This window comes from Natator depressus, chromosome 3, assembly GCF_965152275.1.
Source record: "Natator depressus isolate rNatDep1 chromosome 3, rNatDep2.hap1, whole genome shotgun sequence".
Lineage (NCBI taxonomy): Eukaryota > Metazoa > Chordata > Testudines > Cheloniidae > Natator > Natator depressus.
The window spans coordinates 9,549,797-9,569,018 of record NC_134236.1 but is presented as its reverse complement, the minus strand read 5'-3'; the positions used below and the strand labels follow the sequence as shown (position 1 = coordinate 9,569,018).

Here is a 19,222-nt window from a genome sequence, read left to right as displayed (position 1 = left end):
TGAGGCCCAAATCCTCAAAGGTATTAAGGCCCCTAACTCCCTCTGAAATCAATGGAAGTTAGGTGCCTAAATACCTTTGAGGATCTGGGCCTGATTCACTTCAGTGGGAACAGGAGGTAATTCACTATGTGTAGATATTGATATTTTTATCTGCTCTTCGGTCAGTTCCTGTAATACCCCATATGCAGACATTCAGGCTACAGCAATGCTGCTGTTATGTACGCAGTGTAGCCAGTCTTTGTCGGCGGGAAAGAGCTCTTCTGCTGACAAAGTGCTGTCCACACCGGTGCTTTTTGTCAGTAAAACTTTTGTTGGTCAGGGGAGTGTTGTTTCATACCCCAGACCAACAAAAGTTTTACCGACAAAAGTGCTAGTGGAGACAAAGTCTTAGTTTCTGCACTTTACAAATACCAGAATCTTGAGAAAACTGATCCAGTATCTTTTCCTAAAGCATTCTCTTGCACTTGCAACTTTCCATCATCACTGTCTGATGTCTGTTTATACTTTGTGCTACTGCATTTTGTCAGAGTGAGCAGCCCTTAGCACCACTAGCTGTTAATACTGAGGATTCACTGTGCTCATATCACAGTTGATAAAATAGGACAACCTGGGATGAAAACAGTACCAGAAAGTCAGGCTTCCAGAAAGCATCCTAGAGATAATCTTTTGTAGATATGGGCAACAAATAGCTGCTGGAATAAGCAGATTCTGGTGAGCGTTTTTGGTTTTTTTTGCCAACTTGGAAGAATGATTCCCAAGTAATGAGAACCAGAGAACCCAAATGTGCCACCCTACAAAGGAGATTAACAGTAAGATCACTGAGGCTGACAGGCATTATTATTCTTGTGCAGGTTATTCTCCCAGCCCAATTATGTCCCTTATTGTACTGGTGCCTCATACAGTTGCTATAGTTAAGGTTTGTCAGACTTTGTCTTGCAAATGCCGTTTTCCAGGGCTTTATAGTACAGCCTCAAGAGTTCCATTTCAGCATGGGCATGATTTTACCTTTGTTTTATTTTGGAGCCGTTACAGAATCAATGAAGTGGTGGGCAAATATCTGAACAAACTTGAGGGTTTTTTTGGGAAGGTTTTGAGCTCCTGCCATGACATAGTCCCCATGTGATGTTCTTCATTCCCGAGGGAGGCCATAGTCTGCACCCCTGAGTCGGGAGGCAGAAGCCCCAAGCCCATCCACCAGTGCAGGGATGAAATTCTTCCCGGTAGTGTCAATGGGAGTTTTTGATATCAACTTCAGCAGCAGCAGGATAGGGGGTGGGATACGTGCACATACATCACCTGAGGTGTGCTGATTGTAGTTTAGAGGACTGTAAAGGGGCTAGCCAGGGCTTGACCCTCTCTGGGGCAGCAGGGATCCACACCGGCTCACTACACACAGCTGAGGATTGGGGACGTAGTTTGGCCACGGAAGTCTTCCCTGGCGGCTCTTGTGGAGGCAGAAAATAAGTACAGTTATGCTGGGGCCCTTGGTCAGGGTGGGGCAATAATGACTCAGGCCCTCAGGCAGGGCTGCGCAATAATACTGTAGCAGTATAAACAGTAGTAAGCCCAGGCCCTAGATCAGGGCCAGGCAATAATGAGTCAGGAGCTCAGGCCCTCAGGCAGGGCTGAGCATGACAGTAGGCCCAAGCCTCCAAACGGGTTGGGAGACGGGGAGACTGCCACCCACAAGTTGGGTGGCAGGGGGAATGCAGGCCCTCCCACTCCACTGCGTCCCAGCCCAGGGCCCTAGCAGCAGTAGCGATCCGCTGCTGTGTCGGGGGGATCCTAGCCGCAACACACTGACATGGGCTCTGGCAGCCAGACTAGGGTCGGCTGGCCCCAGGCTACTTTCTGACTCCCCCTCTGGGGGTACCTGAGTCATGGTGGAGTCCTCGGGGGGTCCAGCACCACGGGTTCCTTGGGGTACCAGGTGAGCAGCAGGCCCGTTAACTCCTCCAGATAGTTGGAGGCTTCTCAGTCTGGCTAGGCTGGAGGCAGCTGGCCTCCCCGGTGGCTGGCCCTCTAGTGAGCTCTGAGGGCGAGCCTTTATACTTCCGGGTCGCCGCCTGACCCTCTGAGGGGCGGGCTTAGAGCTCCCTAGCTCCGCCCACCCCAGCCTCTGGATGGGGTCGTCCCTCTCCGGGGCGGTGGAGAGCCACACCGCCTCACTGCAGGACCTAAGATTCTATCTACAGCTGGCAGCTACCAGAGATCTTCCTTTAGGTCAAGCAAAATGTTCACAAAGACATCTTGAGCAAACAGAATTCTTGTAAGGACTGAATCTACCCTACAACCATCTGTTTTACCAGCCTCTGGGCTGGAATAGGATTTGACTCTCTGTGGTCCTTATGCAGGGATCTGTGGCCAGTAGAGGTACTTGGCAATCCACTGACTCCCTCTCCACCCCTGGTCAGCTCCCAGGTCCTTTCTCTACCCTGGTTTCTAAGGAGCTGGTACAAAACTCTACTGTGCTGAGCCCAGCAGATGCAGAATTCCCAAACAGTTTCTACAGCTGCCGTCACAGTAACATCTGAGTGCCTCACAAACATTAATGAGTTTATCCTCCCAACAATCCTATGACTACTTGTTTACCACAACACTGGACATCCTCCTCTTGTACAACAGCAAAAGTACTGCTGTGTTGAGAGTCTGCCACAGCCCCTGCACATAGGATTAGTATCATCTCTAGTTTCTCTGCTTCACTTTCCCAGTGTGTAAAATGGGGATAATATTACACTACCTTACAAGGGTGTGTTAGTTTTAATCAGTTAATGATGGTAAAGCAGCTTCTGATTATGCTACAGAAATGCCAACTATTACTATTAAATATGATAGTTGTTGTTTGTAAAAACTCTTTGAAGATGAAAAGCACCATCTAGACCGGGGTGCTGTCCAGCACAGTATTACTGTATTGTAACTCTGTTGAAATCAGTGAAGTCATGCAGTGGTGAATCAGGTCTTGCAAGCATTATTAATACGTAAATACATTACAGCAATCATGGGGAGATGGGAATTTACGCCATACTAAATCAGTAATAACTCTAGTGAAGTCAATGGAGTTACAGCAGTGTAAAGGTTTCAGAATAAGGCTCCATATCTTTTTGTTCTGATTCTCTCAAAGGCACTGGCTTTTTTTCCATGTTAGGAACTGAGGGTAGCCCTTATAGATTGTGTCAGATGTTCTGGGACCTTTAGATCAAAAATGTACCTTTTAGTCCTCGGGGAATTCCGCACCAAAAAATTAAAAATTCTGCGCACAATATTTTTAAATTCTGCATATTTTATTTGTCAAAATAACACAAAATAATCATGCCAGTTTCAATTATTTTGGTAATTTATTTCAAAATACCTGTCAGCGAGTATGTCTGTAACAATACAGACAACATAAAAGATTCAGGAAATGTTTTTTGATGAATAGATTCCTTACTAGGCATATTCATACAGAACTTTGAGTAATAATTTGTTTAAACTACAATGCAGAAACATATTTCCCACACTCCTCAGAAGCAGTGCAAAGGCTTGGGGGAGTTGAGTTAATGGAGGAGCTGAGGGAGAGGGAAGTAACTGTTGGGAAGGAGCCTGGGAGTGAACTGTGGAGGGTTGTTGGGTGTGGGTGGGAGAAGTATGGAACAGGTTTTTTTTGGAGAGGGGGAGGGATTGTTAGGAAGTTGGGGAGCCTCCCCCAGGGAGACCATGGCTGACCCCTAACCTCTCCCATTCAGTCAGGCACATCTGCCCATGTCCCCATGTGGCCCAGCATCCCCTCTCAGCCACCCCTATTGCCCCCCGTCCTCATGTGTCCCTGCACTTCCTCTTCCCCCTGTCCCTATGTGGCCCTGCACCCCCACGCCCATTCAGTCCCTGGCACAATGTTGTCACCCCACTAGCTTCTGTGCCCTTGTCCCAGTCTGTCCCCTGCACTAGCCCTTCTGAACCCCAGTCTATGTGAGCCTCCCAGCAGCTTATTTTGCCCCACTCTGTCCATCCCCCCATATCCCGTGCCTCCTCACCTGGCCCCATGGGCAGAGCGCTGTGAGGAAGGGAGCCTCTTCCCCTTTCTCTCTGCGGCTGCCCTCTCTTCTGGAGCCACATCAGCCCCTGGTGCAAAAGGTGTAATTGCAGCATGACCCCTCTTGCAGCTTCCCTTTGCCTCCCTGTCAGAATCAATTATTCTGTGGGGGCATCAATTGTGCACTTGCGCAGTGGTGCAGAATTCTCCCAGGACTAACGTTTTGGTATTCTTGAGTCCTGGACTTTCCCCAGTTTCAGTAACCAACCCACTCTTCCTCTTTCACAGTATCCCAGTATCCCAGTCTATAATCCTGCTAGCCATTGCTGATTATGACACTGTGATGATAATGGTGTATTTTCCTTAAGCTGATGAAAGAGACAAACTTATTTATATAACCAAGTAGAAAATATCAGAAAATTTCTGTTTATTGTAAAGATCATCATCATCATCGTGTTCCTATTACGCCTCTGACGTTTAGGGCAGTGACGAAGCTCCTCCACTCCTGTCTGTTTCTGGCAAGTCTCTCAATGGTTCCCCAGCTATGCCCCAGGTTTTTCAGCTCAGCTTCCACAGCTCTTTGCCATGTTGTTTTCAGGGGCCTCGTTTTCGCTTGCCTTCAGGTGTCCATCTTATTGCAACTCTAGTGATGGAATCAGTTTCCATCCGAAGCACATGACCGATCCATCTCCAGCACCTCCTGGCATTGATGGTGCTCAGATCCTCTTGGCTGCACATTGTCAATAGATCTTGGTTTGAGATTGTAAAGATAAGGTTGGGAAATCTTGTTTAAATATACCTGTTAAAAGATTCCCATGTCAGCCAAGCCCAAAGAGAGAGGCTTATAATTCAAACCTTTTAAATTAATCCTTTGGAAAAGAAGAAAGCATGTTGAAAGAATAAATGCCCAAAAGATAAAATTTACCAAAAGATAAAATTATAATGAAGACACATAAGATGAATGCACTGAAAGTGAATGAAACCAAAGTCTATTATACTGAACAATGAAGGTGTGGAAAGGGTTATTATATAAGAGAAAAGGAGATGGTGTTCCAGATTCACAAGAGTAAAAAATGGGAGCTGGATACCAAAAGGAAAGAAATCATCTCAGGCCACACCCAGACTCTGTTAAAAATCAGTAGAATAGCATCCACTGGGCCTGGTCTGAGTTTGGCCCCTTGGTTTCTTTTCAGTGGGGTGGTAGCGTTTGCTAGAGTAAACCTTGGGGAAGACCACGGTGTAATGGTTACAGTGCCATAAGAAAAGCTCAAGATTTGTTTGGTAACAAGTAAAATTAGCTTTGAAGCCCCTGGCTTTTGACTATAGGGCCAAACCCCTCCCTCACATGTGTACATGCAATGTCCATTATCTCCAGTGGGAGATGTGAGAATATATAGAATTTGGCCCATAATTTTTGTTGGGGAGCATCATGACCCTCTTATATACTGAGCTACTGTCTCTCCCCTCTCCCACATGCTTCTCCTTGTAGGCTATGACTCTTGTAAGTTTTTAATTTTTGATCCAAAGTCTTTGGGCCTGATTCACTATTTTTTACTTCTGTTTTATACCTGTGTAACTCCACTGAAGTCAATGAAGTAAAAACACCAGTGTAAAACTGGAGTAGCTCAGTGATGAATCAAGCCCTTATGTTTCGGAAGTGCTTTGCATTCACCTCTCTCCTTTTAGACCCTTATCCAGCAAAGTGCTTAAGCATGCACTTAATTTTAAGCATGTGAGTAGTCCCACCGAAATCAATGGGACTCACTCACATGATTAAAGTTAAGCACCTGCTTACATGCTTTATTAGATCAGGGCCCTAAAGCTTGCCCCATACTATCTGGACCCTATCACCTTAGGAAGTATTGTCCTCATTTTACAGATGTGGAACTGAGGCACAGAGTAGATGAAGTGATTTGTCCAAGCTCACATATTGAAAGCAGGTCTCCTGAGCTTCAGTCCAGTGCCCTAGCTAGTAGGTCATCCTTCCTGTCCTTTTTGATACAGAGCCATGCGCCCCATAGTGAGTCCACCCATTTGGACCTTTTGGTCCCTGCAGTGTTGTCACTGCTCCCAAATGACACCCTCCTTTACAAACCTTAGGGCTCACCTCCTAAGACTCCACATAAGGTTTTTGCAGCTGTTCAGCAGAATAATGTCTCATGCCAAAAACTTCCAAATGTCAAAATCATGGCCATTTTATTAGCAACATGAAAATCATGGAGTCTGACACTCTTGACAGCTGTGAGAAATATTACAGCCACAGCAATCATGGTTTTTTCCCCTTTCATACTTTAAATTCTGTTCTGTGTGAGTGGCTGCTCCACTCCCACAAATGTTCTTGAGTTACTGTTGCCTGTATTCTAAGGTGATAAGATCACAGTATTTGGGGTCAGTAATGAATTTCCCCCACGTATATTGGCAGGGAGCTGGTGTCTTGAGGAAGGAACCTCTTTTAGGGTCAGGTGTGCATATCCCACATGTCCAGCTTTCTGCCACTGCAGAGGCCTCGGGCAGTGGAAAATCTCAGTTCTAGCCAACTAATTTCTATAGCCTCAGTCCTGCAACCCATAATTTGAGTGTTACTGATTTGCACTAGTAGTACCATTGAATTTCCTGGGACTAGTCATGGGAGCAAAAATTACTCTGGATAATGACAGGTTTCAGAGTAACAGCCGTGTTAGTCTGTATTCGCAAAAAGAAAAGGAGTACTTGTGGCACCTTAGAGACTAACCAATTTATTTGAGCATGAGCTTTCGTGAGCTACAGCTCACTTCATCAGATGCATCAAACTCCTTCGTACATTTCACTCTTCTTGAAAACGCACAGCCTAGCTTTATGGTATAACATGCTTTGCCTTCCTGTCCCCAAGCACTCTGCGGCTGAATCACCAAGAACACAGGAGTGCAAAAACAAGGTACAGTCAGCTCATTGCAACAACCACTGTTTACCTGCCTTTCTGTTTTTCCTTCTCTGCTGGAAGAAAAACCTACTGTGCCTGCCATGTCCTTGTTTACACTGTCATGCGCAATCACTCATAAGGACATCTTAAGCTGTTGCATACTTCTTGGCTTCTCTTTGGGTTGATCTTTGGCAATCGTTGGACTGCTTATTTTTAACTTGAGGATTAAGCACTAAGCATTATACAACATCCACCGCAGTCATATCAAGTGACCACGGGGAAATGCAAAACCATGTTCAATTTTCTGTACAACAGTTTGATTCTTGACAATAGTCTGCATATAATAACATCATCTGCCATCATTGCTTCATAATGCATTTCTAAGCAAATGTTTTATTGTACTAATCGTTTTCCAGTATTCTAAACAAGGGATAAGCAAATGATTTGGATTAGTTTAACAAGGGCTAGATTGCTAGCAGGCAGCTTCTCACAAGCTGCTTTTGAAACATTTTGGGATTTCTTTAAAAGACTAAACAATCACTGTAATGGTAGGAGTATATTTGTCTACTTCTAATTAATCATAGACACTGACTAGTCAAATGAAAAGATAAAAATTGACCATTTTGTATAAATTCTATGCCTGATCTACCTTTGCACTATGGTGCCTCAGACCTCACAAATGAAACAAGGTTGAGCCTGGTCAGCACTTGGAAAGGAGACCTCCTGAGAATACTGCAGGAAGTGGTGTTGGGGACTCAGTAACTGGTGCAGTTCCCTCTGAGTCAGGTCTGATTGAATGCATCCATCTCCTGCAAGGGGACTACAGCTGCCTTCTTCTGGATGAGACATAAACCAAAAGTCCTGGCCACTTGTGGTGGTTAAAGCTCCCACGGTTCTTTTGATAAGACTAGGAGCACTAGCCCTGGAATCTTGGCCAAATTCTAGTGGAGGTAAATTCCATGCTGGTGATTATGAGTGTTTATTATTAAATCTCACCCGGCAGATTCAGTTCCACCCTGTTCTCTTCACTTCCTGTCCTAAGCTATGGTGCCAAATTGCTCTGCTTTGTTAGGGCACCCAAGAGATGGTCGCACTTCATTGTTGGTGGAAAAGATCAGTCTTTACCTTGCGTATTGCACAGGGTGCTGTGAGCTTGAATTAGTCTGTAAAGTGCTTTGTGATTCTGAGCTGAAAGGGGCTGTAGAAGTGCAAAGTATTATTAGTGCTAATGAAAACTGCTGCTCGCTGCATAGGTTAAACTACAAACAGCTAACAGCTGGAATACTTCATAATTTAAATGAATACATTAATTCCATAAAGGAGATCAGTCTGTCTCGCTACAGCCCAAGTTCTGCCCTTGGATTTTTGCCCACTGATTTCAATAGGAGCCATGCACATGTGTCTGAGGACAGAATTTGGCCCTTAAAGTGTGAGCTGTTGTGGAGACTCAATTAATGTGGGCAAGCCCCCTTTAGTGACTGCTTCTAATTGGGTTCTTTTGTCATTCATGAAAGGCTGGAATTTTTTCCACTCCACAACTAGCCCCATAAATATATGAAGTGTTCTTATTTATGTAGCTTACTACACAGATCTGTGAAATTGTAATAACAGAGCGCAGGTCACTGCTGCAGAACAAAACTATAATTGTATGTCATTTAAAAACCAGGGATACTAGATAGTTTTCTAAGGGCTCAGACATTTTTATCCCCTTTGTGGCTGTTAGGAGAACATGATCTTTCTTTTTTTCTCTTCCCAGCTGTCCCTATCTGCAGGTCTTGGCTCTAGCCCAAAAGGACCAGTTCGCCCACGTTGGGCTACTCATCAATCAACAGGGTACCCTGTTACCAAAGCAACAGCTAAGATCCTAGCTCAAAGTGCCCAGTGGAATGCTGGGATACGACCAGCCCCCGTTCGAGCTCCAGTACCAAAGCTGAGTGAAAGAGGGAAGAAGGCCTTTGCAAGGATGAGCAGAAGTTCTCCATGTTAGTAAGCTGTTCTATTTCGTTCTTAAGCTATCATAGAGACTACAGCTCTCTAAACTTGGAGTTGGGGAGCCACTGTCATTATGTTCCCTCATGCCAAGGAAGTCATTTTAGATGGTGTGAACCAAACTGACTGTAATTTACCAGCCCTAAAATGTGACACAAAGACTCACACGTAGCAGCTTCCTATGGCATCTGTCTCTCATGACCGTCACAGTACCTAAGGGCCAGTCTACGCTACAAAAGCTTTGATGGGACAGGCATATCGGTACAGCTATCCCAGCAGAGCTCCTTAATGTAGGTGCAGCAAATACGAGTCAAAGGAGTTCTTTTGCTGGTGTTGTTAAAGCACCTCCAAGAACAACATAAACTATACCGGCAAATGGAGTCTTTTGCCAAAATGGGGGTTGGGGTACGTGCCTGCTTGTGTGTATGTGTCCATCCCAGCATCCCCATGTCCGTCAGGGTGTGTTTTTTCACACTCCTAGTCGATGTAGGTATGCCAGCAAAACTTTGTAGTGTAGGCTTGGCCTAAATGCTGGCAAGAGCTTTGTGTGACTTGAACTCCCGGGTGTTCACCTGTAGAGCAGGGAGTTTGTCTCCAATGTGACTACAGATGTTTTAACACCTTGTTACATAGGTGTCTAGGGGCCTGGTGCAGAGCCCATTGATTCTGATGTGCTTTGGACGAGGCCCTGGATGGATGCCTTAGGCTGGGGATTGATAATGCCGGGTTGGAAGAAGGGTCCCCTCAAGGAATTAGAGAAGAAAATGCTACTTTTACCACCAGTCCTGGGGAGAGGTTTAGAACTGCTGATAAAACAGTCGAATGACATCATCAACAGCAATTTTTGCCATGCCAGCCGAGGGCTAGCTCATGCAGTCCTTACACAGGGGTTTCCCTTGTGACATGCTGAGCATCATGCAGCGTAACCTCAGCTTCCAGTGAGCACCTTCAAGGAGTCGCTCAGCACCTGGCAGCATCGGGTCCTCGGAACGTAATCAGGCAAAAATCCCATTGATCCCAGTAGGGGGGTTAATTGATTAAGGATTGCAGGATTTGACCCTGAGGTTTTTTAAGAGAGTAACCAGTTCAGTGGATAAAGAAACCAGACTGGGCACAGCAGAAGGCATCTGATATAGCGCCATGTAGCATTTTCAAAGAGAAACTGCAGGTGCAGTAAATGGAAGTGGATTGACAGCATTTATTAATGATTCCCTATGGGAGGAGGGTATGGAGTGGAGTCCTGTGGGGACCCCTTCTGAGCTCCATACCATTCAGAGCCTTCTTTTGTGACTAGGAGCCAAGGGCGATGATCTAGAACTTGGTGTGATCGTAACTCCCTTGCTTTGTGAGGGGTAGGATTTAAATGCAATCCAATCTTGATACACTGGAGAAGGGGGTGGAATTGAGACAAATGAGAAGTGGGGCACGTAGGAAGGAATATGCAAATGCATCTATATGAACTGGAGGAGGGGCAGTCAGAGGGTTATAGAGGTAGGTATACACAGCATATAAATCAACAATACAGTGCCTATATATAAAATAGGGCCCTATCCAGCGGTGAGGTCACATGGACAGAGCCCCAGTGAGGCTCTGCATTGGTCTGCAGCCCATACATGAGAAGCTCATTGCAGGATCAGGGCCTTCGACTGTATTAATTAATTAGCATATCACACGTCCATCAAGTGCGGTAATTATTCTGCTCCGTTTGACACCATTCTGGCTCCTGGGGCAATACTGCACTCAGTCTTGAGCACTACAGTTCAAAAAAGGACACAGGAAAATGCGAGTGAAAGCAGAGTTGATTCACACAGAGAAGACTCTTAGAAAATAAGCTGAGAGGAAAGGGGGAGGAGAGGAACTACTGTCTCCAAAAACCTACAGGCATCTTGTAAAGGAGATGGATGAATTATCCTCACTAAACTATAAGGATTTCTCAAGAAATGATAAGCTGTATTAAGTGTAATTTAGGTTGATTGCTGGGCAAAACTACATAACGCCTTGTAAAAGAGAGACAGCCAAGTTCTTCTTTACCGTTCACATCTTCAGGGACCTCTTCTGGATCTCCGCAATCCCCTCTGTGCCTTTCTTAAGGTGAGCTGACCAACATTAGACTCAGTTCTCCAGATGAGAGTAGTTTGCCATATTCCCATGACGCTGGAAATGCAGGCAGTAGAATTAGGGATATTTGTAACAGGACCAAATTCTACAAAATGAGGTACTGATTTTGCAGTTTAGAAATAATCTACACATCCATTCAGTGACTAAAACAATCTATAGCAGCTGCTAGTCTCAGGATTTTCTCTTTATCCATTCTAGCATCCCCACTGTTTGAAGCTCAGCCCTGGCAAATTCCTCCATCGGACCATGGATCTGATGCAGAGTAAGGGAGTGAAGGTTCAGTGCAATTCATCCCCATCAAACCGGCTCGTCTGCCCAGCTTTCAGAAGATGCCGATCACGTCCCCTGAGTTACAGTGAAGAACGGATGTTACTGAATCATGCTCAAAGTCTCAAGGATCCAGCTCCATTTTTTTATATCACTTGTCACAATAAGAGACTTCCCCTGCACCCCATTGAACTCACTATACAATGTGGAGAACCAGGCATGGAGACCCTGAGGGAGATTTACTAGTATAGCTCTGGGCTAACTGCATTGCAGCCAGTTTATACTGAAGGGTTTTTGGGGCAGGGACTATATTTTACTACGTATACATACAGCACATAGCAGAGTGGGCCCTCACTAAGGTTGGGATCTCCAGGTGCTACCATAATACAAATAAGTCATGTAATACTAGAGAGAGATCAGAATTTGAATCAGTATCTTGTTTGCTATCTTGCCTTTTTTCAATATGTTTTCTTGTCTCTGCTGCTTTGGATGCTGATGCTTCATTCTGCTTTCACTCAGTGTATGTCTTCACTGCAGAGTTAACTTGGGCAGTTGGCACCCGGGTTAGTCTAACCCAGGTGCAAGCCACCACACGCCAAAGCCTTACTGTCTTACTGTGTCCTCACTGGTGCTGAACTCCCATGTGTGTGTCATTAGGACTTTGGGGGCATATCCCATGGTCCTGTGTGTTGCAGTATGCTGAGCTATGCTGATTCTTTCCCAGTGAATTGTGGGAGAATTTGTCTGTCTTTCTGGGCACAGGGGGGATTGTGGGAGGGCACTGCAGGATTACCAGCACTGGAGTGATTTAGGCCTGGTCTACACTAGGGGAGGGGATCAATCAAAGTTACGCAACTTCAGCTACATGAATAACATAGCTGAAATCGACATACTTAGATCTACTTACTACGGTGTCTTCACTGTGGTAAGTCGACAGCTGACACTCCCCTGTTGACTCCACCTGTGCCTCTCTCTCCGGTGGAGTACCGGAGTCGAGGGGAGAGCATTCGGCGGTCGATTAATCGCATCTAGACTAGATGCGATAAATCGACCCCCGCTTGATCGATCGCTGCCCCTTGATCCAGCAGGTAATGTAGAAAAGCCCTTAGACTGTGTCCTCACTGCAAAGTGAGTGGTTACAGCCTGAGTGAATGTGGAGCCCAGGATCTTACTTATCCCCCAGCTGTGCCTGCTAGCCTGGGTTGAAACTCCCCTGAACTCAGAGGAGAGGTTTGTGCATGGATGGGAAGGTGGTTAGGGCTAAACGCCAGGTAAGAGCTCAGGTTAACTCTGCACTGAAGACAGATCCTCTCCAGGGTTTGACTCCATGACTTCAATGGTGTGACTCCTGATTTACACCAGCGTGAGAGCAGAATCAGACCCCAAACTTTGGCTAAAAGAGTTGCATGAGGTTTTCCATGTGGCACTGATACCAATATGATTGGCACAGAGAAGGTGAATCAGGCACCCGTGCTTACCTTGTTCATGATACAAGAACAAGAGAGAAGTCAGCAAAACTGAAAGGCAGCAAATTTAGGACTGATAACAGGGAATTTGTTTACATAACATGTAATTAACCTATGGAACTCTTTGCCACAATATATCATTGAGGACAAGAGCTTAGTAGGATTCAAAACAGGATTAGACACAGTAACTTTAGATAGAAAGAAAGTAAAGTCTCATGCTTCGTGAAGATGCAGATGCCAGCTACTAAGTGATGAGGGTTTGTGAGCAAAGTTATTCTGTAATTGTCCACAGCAAGATTTATTGTACCTTTCTATGAAACATCTGACACTGGACACTGTCTGAGCTAGGATACCAGACTAGAGGGACCACTTGTCTGGTCCAGCATGGTAATTCCCATGATCTGGTTCTTTGTCTCTAGCTGTGTTTTGTAATGTGCCATGTATATTTCTAACTCCAGATCAGTTAATTAGTAATAACCCAGCTCATCTCCTTTTCCCACTCTTGACTCTGTACCTTCTTTCAGGCTGCTTCCTATACTTGGAAGGATCCTACTTGTCTACCTAAGGCCCACTTGCTCCTTCCTCAAATCCCTCTCTATAAACCTTTTCCCCAGGAAGTCTTCCTATATTGATTGCCTTATTGAGGTTCCTACACTTTCTCTGGCCTAATTTGTTGTCCTGTGTTTATTAAGAACATCTAGTGCCCATCTTTAAAAAAGGGAAGAAGGACGATCTGGGGAACTACAGGCCAGTCAGCCTCACCTCAGTCCGTGGAAAAATCATGGAGCAGCTCCTCAAGGAATCAATTCTGAAGCACTTAAAGGAGAGGAAAGTGATCAGGAACAGTCAGCATGGATTCATAAGGGCAAGTCATGCCTGACTAACCTAATTGCCTTCTGTGACAAGATAACTGGCTCTGTGGATGAGGGAAAAGCAGTAGACGTGTTATTCCTTGACTTTTAGCAAAGCTTTTGATATAGTCTCCCACAGTATTCTTGCCAGCAATTTAAAGAAGTATGGGCTGGATGAATGGATTATAAGGTGGATAGAAAGCTGACTAGATCATCGGGCTCAACGGGTAGTGATCAATGGCTCCATGTCTAGTTGGCAGCCGGTATCAAGTGGAGTGCCCCAAGGGTCGGTTTTGTTCAATATCTTCATTAATGATCTGGAGGATGGCGTGGATTGCAGCCTCAGCAAGTTTGCAGATGACACTAAACTGGGAGGAATGGTAGATATACTGGAGGGTAGGGATAGGATACATAGGGACCTAGACAAATTAGAGGATTGGGCCAAAAGAAATCTGATGAGGTTCAAACAAGGACAAGTGCAGAGTCCTGCACTTAGGAAGGAAGAATCCCATGCACTGCTACAGACTAGGGACCGAATGGCTAGGCAGCAGTTCTGCAGAAAAGGACCTAGGGGTTACAGTGAACAAGAAGATGGATATGAGTCAACAGTGTGCTCTTGTTGCCAAGAAGGCTAACGGCATTTTGGGATGTATAAGTAGGGGCATTGCCAGCAGATTGAAGGACGTGATCATTCCCCTCTATTCGACATTGGTGAGGCCTCATCTGGAGTACTGTGTCCAGTTTTGGGTCCCACACTACAAGAAGGATGTGGAAAAATTGGAAAGAGTCCAGCGGAGGGCCACAAAAATTATTAGGGGGCTGGAGCACATGACTTATGAGGAGAGGCTGAGGGAACTGGGATTGTTTAGTCTGCGGAAGAGAAGAATGAGGGGGGATTTGATAGCTGCTTTCAACTACCTGAAAGGGGATTCCAAAGAGGATGGATCTAGACTGTTCTCAGTGGTACCAGATGACAGAACGAGGAGTAATGGTCTCAAGTTGCAGTGTGAGAGGTTTAGGTTGGATGTTAGGAAAAACTTTTTCACTAGAAGGTGGTGAAGCACTGGAATGGGTTACCTCGCGAGGTGGTGGAATCTCCTTTCTTAGAGATTTTTAAGGTCAGGCTTGACAAAGCCTTGGCTGGAATGATTTAGTTGGGGATTGGTCCTGCTTTATTAGGGGGTTGGACTAGATGACCGCCTGAGGTCCCTTCCAACCCTGATATTTTATGAACATACGAATGGCCATACAGCGTCAGACCAATGGTCCATCTAGCTCAGTATCCTGTCTCTGACAATAGCCAGTGCAGAGCTTCAGCGGGAGTGTACAGAACAGGGGCAATTTTGGAGAGATCCACTCCTGTCTTCCCCTCCTGGATTCTGGCAGTAAGTGGTTTAGGGTCACCCCGAGCATGGGGTTACATCGCTGACCATCTTTTCTAATAGCCATTGATGGACCTATCCTCCATGAACTTATCTAAATTCTTTTTTGAATCCAGTTATACTTTTGGACGTTGAAATATCTCATAGCAATGGGTTCCACAGGTTAATTGTGTGTGGCATGAAAAATTACTTCCTCCTCTTTGTATTAAACTTGCTGGCTAGTAGTTTCATTGAGTGACCCCTGTTTTTTGATTTGTGGGAAAGGATAACTACTTTTTTCCCCATACCATTCATTTTATACACCTCTATCATATTCCCCCTTAATAGTCTCTTTTCTAAACTGAAGGGCCGTAATCTTAGTGTGTCCTCCTATGGAAGTCGTTCCATATACTTGATCATCTTTGTTGCCCTTCTCTGAACTTTTCCCAGTTCTTTTTTGAGGTGGGGCAACCAGAACTGGGCATAGTATTCAAGGTGTGGGTGTCCCATGGATTTATACAGTGGCATTATGATATTTTTGTCTTATTTTCTATCCCTTTCCTAACAGTTCGTAGCAGTTTTTGACCACTGCTGCACATTGAGCTGAAGTTTTCAGAGAACTATCCACGATGACTCCAAGATCTCTTTCTTGAGTGGTAACAGCTAATTTAGACCCCATAATTTTGTATGTAGAGTTGGGATTATTTTTTCCAATGTTCATTACTTTGCACATATCAATGTTGAATTTCATCTGCCATTTTGTTGTCCAGTCACCCAGTATTGTGAGATCCCTTTGTAACTCTTCACAGTCAGCTTTGGACTTAACTCTCTTGAATAATTTTATATCATCTGCAAACTTTGCCACTTCACTATCTACTCCCTTTTCCAGATCATTAATGAATATGTTGAACAGCCCAGGTCCAAGTATAGATCATTGGAGGACTCTACTGTTTACCTCTCTGCAGTGTAAAAACTGACCACTTATTCCCACCCTTTTTCCTGTCTTTTAACCACATACTAATTCATGAGAAGACCTTCCCTGGTATCCCATGACGACTTAGTTTCCTTCAGAATTTTTGTTGAGGGATCTTGTCAAAGGCTTTCTGAAAGTCCAAGTGTATTATATTGACTGGATCACCCTTATCCACATGCTTGTTGACACCCTCGAAGTATTCTAACAGATTGGTGAGACACGACTTCACAAAAGCCAGGTTGACTCGTCCTTAACAAATTGTGCTCATCAATGTGTCTGATATTCTGTTTTTTACAATAGTTTCAATCAATTTGCCTGGTACTGAAGTTAGGCTTACTGGCCTGTAATTGCCAGGATTGCCTGTGGAGCTGGTTTTTGAAAATCATAGCTACCTTCCAGTCATCTGCTACAGAGGCTGATTTATGTGATAGGTTACATACCCCAGTTAATAGTTCTGCAATTTCATGTTTGAGTCCCTTCAGAACTCTTCAGTGAATACCATCTGAGCCTGGTGACTTATTACTGTTTAATTTATCAATTTGTTCTAAAACCTCTTCTATTGACCCATCAGTGTGGGACAGCACTTCATGTTTATCACCCAAAAGAAATAGCTCTGATATAGGTATCTTCCCCACATGCTCTGCATTGAAGACAGATGCAAAGAATTCATTTAGCTTCTCTGCAATGGCCTTGTCTTCCTTGAATGCGCCGAGAACGCCATTGTCATCTAGTGGCTCCACTGCCGTTTGGCAGGCTTCCTGCTTCTGATGCACTTAAAAAAATTCTTACCATTAATTTTGCCTCTTTAGCAAGTTGCTTCTGTCTGAATTGTCTGAGTGGTTTGTCTGAATTAGGCAGTAGGTTCTTTGTGACAGGACCTCCAAGAATAGCTGTATATTACTAAATGACAGGCTAAATAAGCAAATACAATGATGTAACATTGGGAGGGGGCTGACTATGTTAATATAGTTCTTAAGCCACTGAGCATGCTCAGTATGAAGATGCTGTTTTTGGAAGCCTGACCAGACTCAGACTGAGCTGAATGCTCCAGCAACTAATAACAAGGCTGTGCTTTTCCTATAGACAAACCTGCATCCTGAGCGCTCACTGAACATTAAAGGGAATGTGTCTGATCTGGAGGTTTATACAATGCTTGTGTATTTCTGGTGCTTTAAAAGTAATTTATAGAGAAAGAATAACATTCCCCAGGCACCTGGAAATCCAGAGGATCCTTGAAATAGTAGCACAGCTGTTACTAAGGGTCTTAATGTAACTGCTGCCCGTTACCTGACTGGCGTAAAACAGATGATCTGAATATTTATTTTCAATAAGTTGCTTTTTTTATATGGCTTTGGGGAAGCTCTATCAGAGTCTTGAATAGCAGAGAAAAAATACAAGGACGTAGGCTCTGCGCCCTGGTTTTGTCACGGTTTTGCTGAATGACCTTGGGCAAATCTGATCACCTGTCTCTATCTCTTTAAAACAGAGATGATACCCACCTTTGTGAAGTGCTGTGAGATCTACTGATGAAAAACATGAAATAAGGGCAAAGCCTGATTATTGTTTTTGTGTCCTTCTTTGTCGATATACATCATTGTTCGATATTTCCAGATCCCAGGCAATTATAATTGCAGTCTTTACCCAAACACAGCTAAAGTACCTTATAAATAAGGCTAGGATTTTGTCAAGGATATTTTTAGTAAAACTCACGGGCAGGTCATGGACAAAAAAAGAAAAATTCACAGAAGACATGACCTGTCTGCGACTTTTAATAAAAATATCTGTGACAAAATGGGGATCTGCAGGTCCCCACACCGCCTGAAGGGGGGGCAACAGCACGGGGGCTAGGACCCACATGCAGCAGCTGGGGGCTGTGGGGTATCTCTACTGCCTACAGCTCCAGGGGCCACGGCAGCTCGGAGCTCGGGGGTCCCCCCACCGCCTGCGGTGGCTGGGAGCTGTGGGGTGCCCCTGCTGCACGCTGGGGCCGGGAGCTGCAGGGTACCCCTGCCACCTGCAGCTCCAGGAGTCTGCGGTGGCCGGGAGCTTTGGGTTTCCCCACCACTGCCGCTCTTAGTGGCTGGGAGCTCGGGGGTTCCCCACCGCTCGTGATGGGCTGGGATCTTGGGGGTTCCCCTGCCACCGGCAGTTCTGGGGGCCCCCACCTCCGATAGCAGCCAGGAGCTGCAGGGTACCCCGCTGCATGCGGTGGTGTGGAGCTCTGGGGGCTGCCAGAGGCAGCGGGGGTACCCTGTAGCTCCCTGCCCCCGCGGGTAGTGGGAGACCCTGCAGCTCCCGACCACCACAGGGTGAAGTCACGCAGGTCACTGGAAGTCACAGACCTCCATGACTAAATCGTAGCCTTACTTATAAACCCTTATGGCCAATGAATCAGTGGATTTATTGCTGAATTCCACCAGTAATAGAAGAAGGGCCACATGATGGGGTTTACAGCCCCCACACTAAACTAGAGCAAGGCATGGAGCAGGACTGGGACAGGAAGGCCCCTCAACAGGTAAAGGGTATGCTCCAGGTGGAGAGACAGTTTTAAAAGGGCACCGGTAGCTCAGTGAGAGGAGGGGAGGACTAACAGGCAGAACCAGGAAGTGAGGTTGACACCTGGAGCTGTGGGAAGAGCGACTGCAGCCTTCTCTCACTCCAGGAGCAGTGGTCCATATTTTCCCACCCCTCTCTGGAGCCGAGAATCCACAAGAGATCCCAAAGAACGGGATGTTGACCCCTTCCAGACAAAGCAGATACTACTGACTGTGACCATGCGCAAACAAAGGAGCCACAGCCCAATAGGAAGTGACCTGGACAGGGGGCACATAACTTGGGGTGGACCAACAAGTAGTCCAGACACTGTAACACCTCTGTAGCACCCTGGGTTGGGACCTGGTGCAGTGGGAGAGCCTGGGTCCTCCTCTCCTGCTCCCCGTCATCATTACAGAACCCCAAGTGGGGGAACAGGGGACACACAGAGACTGAGGCCTTCTCTATGCACCCATCAGGGCCCCCTCCAGGGCAGGCAGACTGAAGAAAACTGTAAAGCCACTGTCTGACCAAAATTGGCGGAGAATGCAGGCATATGTCCTTGGGCCTGAAGGGAGCCTGAGACATTAAAACAAAAACTGAAGTGGGTTGTAGGGATGGATCTTGACAAATTGCTATAATGTGTTGTGGAGAATCAACAGCAACAACAACTACCGACCCAGTATTGCAACACCCGGCAATGCAACAATAGCAGCAGGCTATGTAGCAACAACAGCAGCAGCAGCTCATTAGGGAG

At 45.6% G+C, this 19,222-nt stretch overlaps 1 protein-coding gene across 3 annotated transcripts in view; it reads left to right on the top strand.

Annotated features, from left to right (window-relative positions):
- FBXO16 (F-box protein 16) overlaps window positions 1-17,642 on the top strand; it is a 58,196-nt gene extending 40,554 nt beyond the window's left edge. For 2 of the 3 annotated variants that reach the window (XM_074947399.1, XM_074947398.1), the window contains 2 exons: window positions 8,665-8,890; window positions 11,214-17,642. In XM_074947399.1, coding sequence (XP_074803500.1) covers window positions 8,665-8,890; window positions 11,214-11,281 — 294 coding nt within the window. In that variant the 3' untranslated portion in view covers window positions 11,282-17,642. Of the gene's footprint in view, window positions 1-6,878; window positions 6,924-8,664; window positions 8,891-11,213 lie in introns of all 3 variants that reach the window. The other variant, XM_074947400.1, reaches the window with a different exon arrangement.
- Window positions 17,643-19,222: the final 1,580 nt, after the last annotated feature.